General features: G+C 40.3%; 1 protein-coding gene across 2 annotated transcripts in view; it reads right to left on the bottom strand.

Moving 5' to 3' along the window:
- The window catches only part of aff3 (AF4/FMR2 family, member 3), a 17,876-nt gene extending 13,884 nt beyond the window's left edge, over positions 1-3,992 (bottom strand). Inside the window, exons 1-2 of one of the 2 annotated variants that reach the window (XM_029459439.1) lie at positions 3,835-3,992; positions 2,039-2,155 (exon numbers count right to left, since the gene is read on the bottom strand). In XM_029459439.1, the coding sequence (XP_029315299.1) occupies positions 2,039-2,155; positions 3,835-3,906 (189 nt within the window). In that variant the 5' untranslated portion in view covers positions 3,907-3,992. The remainder of the gene's footprint in view (positions 1-2,038; positions 2,156-3,834) is intronic. The other variant, XM_029459440.1, reaches the window with a different exon arrangement.
- Between the last annotated feature and the right edge of the window lie 5,800 nt (positions 3,993-9,792).

Raw genomic sequence — 9,792 nt, 5'->3', positions numbered from 1 at the left:
ACCCTGCAACAGTGGATAATATGTCCCCTGTAGGTGGCGCTACAGCAACATGATGCACTTCTATGGCGTGACTCTTTATTGCACACCCCATCCTTTAACTAATTCTTACTATTACCACATACAATTTCCTATTCTCCAAAAAAAAGACGGACATTTCCCAAATCAGTCTGATTGTCAATATATATATATATTAAAATAAAAATAGAAGATAAATTGAAAATGACACATGACTAATGGCCAGGACAATTATTTGTTATTTAAGTGGTGCATGCTCACAGCTCAGGGACAGACACCTGGACTATTATCAAAATTGACCCTATTTCTTATTTCTTCTCACTTCACGGTACTTGAGAGGAAACCAGCCTCATGGAGAGATCTCTGCATCCCCAGTACACTGTCTTTGCTCCTGCTCTGATTATAATCTCTGCTGATTAGATTGCCTGCAGTCACACTCAGACAAACCAGGCCTCTTGGATGCTGACAAAAAAATGGCCTGATTTTTGTACCGTTCATTGAGCATGTTAGCATGATCTGGTTCCTCAGTTGTGCCGTGTGTGTGATGATCCCTGGGTGACAGACGGCACGAGGTGGCTTGACTGCTGAGGACGGAGGATTTGTGTGTGTGTGTGTGTGTGCGTCGGTGGGATAAGTGCAGATCAGGATGTGTGAGAGAACCGAACTCAAGCAGAGCTGCTGAGGTTTAAAAAAAAAAAAAAAATCATCTTGTGTCAGTGCGCTGAATATGAAGCGACAGCCAGAAGCATGTTAGCATAGCTTAGCTAAGCAGAAGTCACTGTGTCCGGTCAAATAGTCCGACACACAACCACATGTAAAACTACAAAGGGTCATTTTTACACTTCAGTTTATGTATGCATTTATAAAAGCCAAATATAACATGTTAACTAGAAAGGACACTTGGTCCTCCGCCAAGGCCACAAGTGATTCAGATCCTCTAATGGGTTCTTCCTTAGCCCATGCTAAACCATTCCACCATGGAGATCCGGCCTGTAATCTCTCTGTAATCCTACTGTAAACCAGACTAACTTTTTCTTTACCTTCATGGCAGTCTGCTAGAATATTCCAAGTGTCATTCAATGAAATCCACAGATGCACATGAGATGACACATTTTTATGAACCTGGCAGGTGACTCAAAAGCTTTTCTTCCTCCTCTACACTCCTGCCAGCCTTGACTGTAAGCCCCGGAGGGCGAGTGTTTCCTCTCGCTGCTCATCCTTTCACTTCATTATCTCTCTTCCCTCAGTCACCAAGGACACAGCACCAGCCCTCACCCCTGTCCTCCCCCAACAACAACAAGGTCTCCCAGGTGGAACATTATGTGTTGCTTTCTTCCTCCCACCCTTCTCCACCCCATGTTCTGTATCTCTATTCTCCTCCTACCTGTCCCACACCGGTGACAGGACACAGGGAGCAGTGATCCTCTGCCCTGTGAAACCTCCAACATCACAGGAAAAGCATGTAGAAACCACCTTGAGACCTCTGAACCTTGATTAGTCTGCAGCTATTTTCATAATCAAATAATAGTTTCAGGCAAAGCTCAACAGTTTCCTGCTTCTCCGAGGATGTTCTGCTTTGATGCAATATAAACACGATAGATTCTGCATCTCTTTTTGGGGTTTTGGAAACTTAAATGTACTATTTTCTGACATTTTATAAATAAGTAAGACTAATAAAATTGTAGCCTTTGAGTACCTTTCTTTAAAAGCGCTTGATAAATAAAAATGTATTATTATTATATCTTATGGTTTCCTCCTCTAAGCAACGATCTGCTGTAATTATTCTATCCAGTCTCATGTTTGAAATGTCTCATACCTGGAAAAGATTTAATCAAATCCAAATTCCTTGAAACGCAGAAAATATCCTCCACAATATGACTCTCACATCTAACGAGGGATTAATCTGAATTATTGCACATGTTCAAAGTCAATTACCGCTCCTGTGATTACCATATTACTTTTAATAATAAAAAACAAACAAACATCAAAGTCAAGCAATAAAAGAAGTTGTCTAATTCCTTACCTCCAGAATATCTTTGGCCCAGCTGTTGTGTTGGCTTCTTGTTACCTGTGCAAACAGAAGAAAGGAGGCGACGGTGAACGAGGAGAACGTCACAGGGAGTTGAGATTGACAGGTGATCTGAGGGAGTTTTGTGACACTTCAGAATAACAGACACAAGTCATTAGCTGTTGTTGCACACAATCCATATTTGAGCGTCTACATTACAGTACGGTAGAGTGTCTCTCATCCAAAATTCACACTTAGGCAATATCAAAGATAACATACACATATGTAAACAAAAAAAATCCCCCTCTGCACTTTCCCGCCTTTTTGCTCCAACACTCACAACCTCTGTGTCGCACTTTACTGTAAACCTTACAGTCTCTCACACACACAGTAATTGTGAGAGTTAAGAGGAGGTTGAAAGCTTGTTGATGACTCACATCTTAGAAATCACAGCTGCAGATGATCAGACGGATGCTGATTCTGTTCTGCAAGGAACTTTCTGTTTCCATCCGCGTTAGGCAACCCCGCTCTCCCTCCCCCACGTTTTCTCCCTCTTTTCACAATTCAGCTCACAATTCAAATTTATCTCGTTGGCACGAAAGCTGAGAACCATGTTGCTCAAGCATTAGGATAAAAGACAATACTTCTGTGTGTGTGTGTGTGTGCGTGTGCGTGTGTGTGTGTGTGTAACTGTGTGTTGGTGCTTGCTTTCTATGTATGTGGGAGTGTTTCATTCTGTGAGTTTTGTGTGAAAACAGATGACCCTGCTGCAAAAACTAGTACCAAAAAGTATTGTTTCCTTTAGTTCCTCATTCATAATCACACTCATCATACTTTGTTTTTGGTTCACTTATATCTGTATTTCTATGTGGACCTTATCTGATGAACACTTATACTGTCTTTACTTGGTTATGGATATTTAATATCTTTAACATTTCCTTTTATATTACATTCCATTTTGCTTTTATGCCCGACTCTGTCTTCTGTGCCATCTGTGCAGCATAAGTATGCACAGTAGAAAATGTGTGTGTAGCGCAGCGTGCATGTGTGTGTGTGAGAAACTGTCTCCTCTTGCATGCATGACTCACTAAGGTCAGCGTGTGAGTGGCTGGGTTCTAAAGCCTGCGGATGGAAAACAGTGTGTGTGAAAACTGTCTGATTATTACAGCCACAAGACAGTTATGGGGCCCTAGGCACTAAATGAAAAACATAAACACAGACAGCCAGTATTTTACCTCCCTGTGGCAGTGCACAATGAAAAGCCTGGCCTGCTTCCTCAATTTACACGTCCATTAGTATGGATATTATCATGTGCAGTGTGTTTCAAACGTCCATACCCTATGGCACCACGGGCTACAACTCTGGTGCAATACCCTGATGAGTGAACTCCCCGGGGGCCAAACAAACCACAAACCACGACCCATCATAACACCTGCAACAAGCAGCATGCAAGCCAACTACACTACCAACCACCTGCTACATTCTTAAAGTATCAGCAATTACTGAAGTTATGCTTATTTTTCAGCTTCTATTCAGCACCTGTGTTCAGTGCCCTTAAATCAAATCTGAAAACACTTTTAAATTGCAATCTTTATCAAGATAGCAGGAGCACAAAATGCACGATTGTGCAGGAATTATCCTCTGATTTTATTTCAGTGTTCTTAAAAAAAAGAATTAAAAAACCCCTGCAGGTACACCTACAATTTAGTGACTTTAAAACATGCACTAATCTTGTGCAAGAACAATATTCAAAGACTCACTCAAGCTTCTTTATAAGTAGGCTATAATCCACACACTCCATTCTCTCTCACCTGAGAATATGCGCATCTGAGTATAAAACAGACAATGGAAAGTTTCCCTTTGTCGCCGAGGACAGTAGGCATGGTTCCTGGATGGTCAGTGCTCTCCTCCGGTGTCCATGCCAGAGGAGACTCGCGCTAAGAGCAGCGGATGCGGTGCCTCTCCTCGCTGCCGGAGAGCGTCTGTGTCACTGGGGGGAGACAGAGGGGGATGTAGGCGGGCCGGCAACGTCAGAGATGACAGACACGTAGCTCACGCTGGGACATCACGACTCAGGGCAGGGTGGTTGTTCATCACCGGGACTGTCAGTCCCTAAAGTGGCGTAGTGAGGACGTCAGAGCTGCTAAATATACAAGCAAGGCGTATATATTCAGTGATGTAGTAACTTGTATGACATCCGGTGCAATTTACAGCGGTGATGCTATGAATTATGGTGCCTTTAAATTTGCACTAATAGGTTTTTTTTGGCCACTTGGGGGCATGCAACAAGCTGTAAACCACATTTAACAAGTTGATATGATATATGTTAGCAATCTGACACTGCTTTGAGACATTAACATACATTAAGAGTCGTTTTTATTTTTAAATATTCACTTTCTTTTTAGCTTTGTTTGAAAAATACCTGGAGTTTTAGCTGCTAGCGTAAATGCTCCACTATGCTAACCAGCTAGCATAGTCGCTAACTTTGTCTGTCTGTTTTGGGCAGGTAATGTGAGCGTACAGTTGGTTTATCAGAGCTTTATGTGTTGTAAGGAGCAAGAAATGTACACTATAAATCGATATCATTATTTAGCCTGACAGTCAGACATATTGCATTCAGTAAAATATATTTCTTTATGTAAACACTACCGTAAACCATGTTTGTTTTTTATAACCTAATACACTCTAGGGGGCTAAGCCCATATAGACACTACTTACATTACATACAGAGGCAAGAGAAAATGAAAAAGTGGGCTAACATACTTTATTATCCTGTATCCAAATGTGTCCTATGTAAACATACCATGTCAGATATAAACAAAGTAATCATACAGCGCTTTGATATGTTGGTGGTTAAGATGTTCTCAGCTAAGTCACATGGAAGTCAGTGGTTCCCAATGAGCTCCAGGAACCAGTGTAGGACTTTAAAACGTTTTTTACAAAATCCCCATTGAGATTTGTTTACCAGAACAAGCTGAGCGAGTGGAGCTTGGGTTGACTTTGTTTTTATCAACTGCTGTTTCCAAGATCAAGAATGAATTATTAAGTCAACATGGATGAGAAGTTCTAGAGGTCCTCAATCCTGCAAAGTTTGGACACCTCAAACTCAATCTGCGCATGAGGACTACATGACACGGCCGAAAGCTCCAGAACGAGCAGGTAAGTGGCCTTGATTTGAGTTTGTTTACAACAAAATAAAGAATTTATAGTTCTTACTTTCACTCCTGTGCTGGAGAAATGTCCTCCGATGACTACTTTGTTTGCAGGTTTCACTGTTTGTATTGTGTCCGTCTCTAAAGTAAAGAGTTAATAGTGTGTCATTATAAGCCATATAACATAAGTACTTAAACTGTATGACATGAAACAGTCACAGAGAGCATATTGTGGACAAATGATCAAATTTGATCATCTTTCCTTCCTGCATCTTGGCCTCGTGTGCTTGTCTTGCCCATCCATTACTCTACCGTAATACATTCTGGCCTCTAAAGTGACTCTGGAGTGCATGGATTTTGCCTTGTCATGATAAAATATGAGCTATCTCCCGGGCTCAGATGGTTCTGGGGGGGAAGCGGAGAGAAAAACTGACAAAAAAGAAACCTTGATATATTAGAGCATTGACTGCATTGATTTGAGTGGCCAAAGGTGACACATCATGTTCCTTATAACCACATATTCTCAGAAACAGAAGCATATTCTGTAGAAAAAGGACTATTTTCAATTGATTATATCTAGTTTGTGCAGCCCCAGTGGATATCTGGTAGTCCAGATGTAGAAACTGATAAATGTGCAGACAGAAAATAAAACGTTGCGTTTGTGTTCACGACTCTTTTCATTAGTTTGACGTCCGTACGAAAGAGATCAAATGAGTGTACTGTATGCTCACATACTATAAATGTTTTGTTACCTCCTTTATTTTTCAGTTCTCCTTAATTCAAACTAACCTCACTCAATTAAGGGATTCTTCTTAGTTCAGTGTGTGTGTGTGTGTGTGTGTGTGTGTGTGTGTGTGTGTGTGTGTGTGTGTGTGTGTGTGTGTGTGTGTGTGTGTGTGTGTGTGTGTGTGTGTGGGGGGGGGTGTGTGTGGGTGCACACATATGTATCTGTTTGCTTCTTATGCATTGATATAAGAAAGTGTTTAGGTAAGATAGATAGATAAATACTTTACAGCAGCAGTATATGAACAACCTTGAGCGGCACAAGATGAGCTCTGCACTCACACGAAAGACAAATTCTCTGACATCTGACTTTTGACCGCTTTAGGCTCAGCAGGTCGGTCGCTCGGTCTCACCATACAGCATTACAAATGAAACAAAGACAAAACAAGGCCGTTTATTTAATTGATTATTAAGTAAAACAGTAACAACACACATGATTTATAAAAAACATAAATTACTTTTTGCCAGTCACAAGTTTGAGGCTAAATTCCTTTTACGCATTTAATGAGATATTAATATAAAAAAAATAATAATTGTTGTTTTCGGAACATATTCAAGCTGAGGAGAGACACGGATAGTGACCAAGGTAATGGTTGTTAGATGAGTCAGTACAATTTGAATATTTCTGCTGTCATGCACCAGTGACGATGTGAGAAGGAACACTGCATTACTTCTTCATAACATCTGCGCACAGAGTCCTTTGTTCACTACAGGGCTGTGCTGTATATCTATATGCACTCGTTCCAGTGGCCAAAAATGTAAAGTTTATTGATTAATCTATAAGTCGATCGACAGAAAATGTATCTGCCACAATTTAGAAAGGCATGTAATTATTGTTGGTCTTTTTTATTTAAGCAAAAATGCCAAACATTTGCTGGTTACAGCTTTTCAAATATGAATAAATGCTTTTCTTTGTTAAACCTGATACTGAGAGAGAGGTATGTCCTCCCAATTAACATACATGAGAGGTGCAGAATATTAGAAACACCTCTTAATTTAATGCTTTCCAGTGCAAAACCACCATGAACTATGACCTCAATGCTAAAACATGTAATTGAATTAACACCTTGTGTCAAAAAACTGAACATTATAGGCATCATAAAAGCAGACTTTAGGGGCAGAGCAGTTTTATTGGATCGACTTAGTTGCACATGTGTACCTAATAAAGTGATTTACTCACTGCATGCGGTCCTGATATCTTTCTGTTTCCTTATGCTCACAAAACTGGCAAGCAAAGAGAAGAGAGGAGCAACCGTGTTTTCTGTATGAACTGAGAATGGAGGGATAAGACATGCCTGGGGCCGGTCTCTGCAGCCATACAGTAGCACCCTTGGTTACAGACCCGTGGCGACAGGAGCTCAAAGCTGCAACAGCATCCCTCGACGCTGCCTGTTTCGAACACGGCTGGCCTCAAGAGTCAGCCTTCCTGACAACACACTCACTCTCTGCCTCTTTCTCTCTCACACAGCCTAAACGAGGAAGATGGAGATGAAGAGGTGTTGGGAGAGAACGAGTGAGCCCGAGCCGCGTTGTCTGTCCCTGCAGCTTGCTTTAGTTACCATGGAGATTACAGATTCCTGCAGGTAGAGAGGGAAAGGTAGATCATTTGGTAGCACTTTCTGAAAAGACACCTTTTATACAAGCTTATATTACCTCTGATATATGGCCTTTTTTAAGGGTTAATAAATAATTTATTTATGCATTATAGATAGAGTTTAGGCCATTAATTAGAACAACTTTTACGTTGCCAGTTTGTGAAGAATCCCTCAGACTATAATACCATTATAGGGAAAAATGTAGCGTGGGAATCACCAGAAGCCCCACAAAACGGTATTATCACGATGCTTAAATCACGATCATATTGGGAGTATTGCGATAACAGATTATTGAGATTTTCTTTTTGCAACTGCAAATTATGCAGCATGCCAACATCTGTTCTATCCAATGAGATTAACTGTTCACTCTGTTCATCACATGTCCATTATTTTTTATTGCAGAATAAAAATGGGAGTGTCAACACCGTCATAATAAAATAATCTGTCAAATGTTGCATGCACCTGTCAAAATGAAATGTTTGTTTTACAGTCTATTATAAAAATATTAAAATATTGGCATGCAAAATACAATGCTGTATCGATTTATTTCCCCCACCCCTTATGTGGATGTACTCTCAGTGCTGATGGAGACTGTAGTCCATTCAAGTAATACATTCTTGCGTGCTATATTGTCTGAGAAAGCTGAGTCCTCCTGCTCGCAGAGCCGTGCCGGCATTGCTGACATGTAGCAGGATGCATTTTGTGCAAGCATCTGAAAGTCCCCGCCGGCCATATCCTCTTGCACGGCTAATGCAACCGCTGCTTTTCTTCGGCCTCTGGCTTGTATAAGTACGGCTGAATATCCAAGTCAGCCAAAACACTGTAAAATATAACCGTGCCCATAATGTATTTTGCACTCATATTATGGGATGCCATTGTCCCATAGCGAAGAGAACAAGGAAGTTCAGTTGTCTTTTATTCACACAATGGAACTTACAATAAGTTTAGGATGTTTTGCATCCCCCCTGGTTAGCCAGAGGTGGAGACTTCCTTACATCCAGCTACGTCACTGTCACGTTTTTTTTAATTAATAAGCGCTTTTATATGTAAAAGTACTTTGGAAATTACTGGACATTTCTTAGCATCGTCACTATCAGGCCTTCTTAATACAACCAAAGGCTCCTGTTACCTCTGGCGAATTGATTGAATGCTTAGCAATCATTAATATGTAGGTGATGGAGGATACAAGTAGGAGATGTGTCACTGTGAGCAGTTTGTCTAAGAGCCTTATGACCCAGGCAGCGTGCAGTGGTCAGATCAGTTTGCAGCGAGCAGAGAGCCCCCCCCTGTGACCACAATGAGAAGTGAAGCTTTTATTCTGCTACACTGCCAGTTCCTGCATTACCGTGATATGTATCATAAAGGTTTTATTTCCCCCTTTGCCTCAGGACAAACACAATTAGAGGGCTGGATTATATATTCGTGTTTAATAACGCCTCCTCAACATGCACTCAGACACACGCAGGCTGTGTAAATATGATGGTGAGATGTGATGGGATACGTTTATGGGCTCCAACTAACAATTATTTTCATTATTAATCAATCTGCAGATTATTACCTCTTCTAATTTCTCAATATAAATTCGGAAAAAAGCAGTGGTGGAATGTAACGAAGTATATTTACTGCTTAGAGATGAGAATGTGTTTGTGAACAAAGTGATGTACTTGTGACCACAGTTATAGAAATATTCATCCTTCTCAGATTGTTTCATTTGAAGGATTTAGATGCATGAAGATTTGAAAGTATCCAGTACAGACAGATAGACAGACAGACAGACAGACAGACATATAGATATACAGACAGACAGACAGACAGACATATATATATATATACAGACAGACAGACGGACGGACGGACACACAGACAGATATATATACAGACAGACATATATATATACAGACAGACATATATATATATATACAGACAGACATATAGATATACGAACAGACATATATATATATATATATATATATATATACAGACAGACAGACAGACATATAGATATACAGACAGACAGACAGACATATAGATATACAGACAGACATATATATACAGACAGACATATAGATATACACACAGACAGATATATAGATAGATAGTTAGTAAGTAAAGCAGATCATAATGGCTCATTGTTCAAATCAAACTGTCTTGACTAAATTCCCTGCCTGTTTTGTGTTACCATTTGTTAAACGATGTCTTTAAAACGTAACCAAATGTAAATAAAGAGTAAATATTGAAG

This window comes from Cottoperca gobio, chromosome 21, assembly GCF_900634415.1.
Source record: "Cottoperca gobio chromosome 21, fCotGob3.1, whole genome shotgun sequence".
Classification (NCBI taxonomy): domain Eukaryota; kingdom Metazoa; phylum Chordata; class Actinopteri; order Perciformes; family Bovichtidae; genus Cottoperca; species Cottoperca gobio.
Note: the sequence above shows the minus strand (reverse complement) of the source record. Positions and strands in the feature narration are given on the sequence as shown.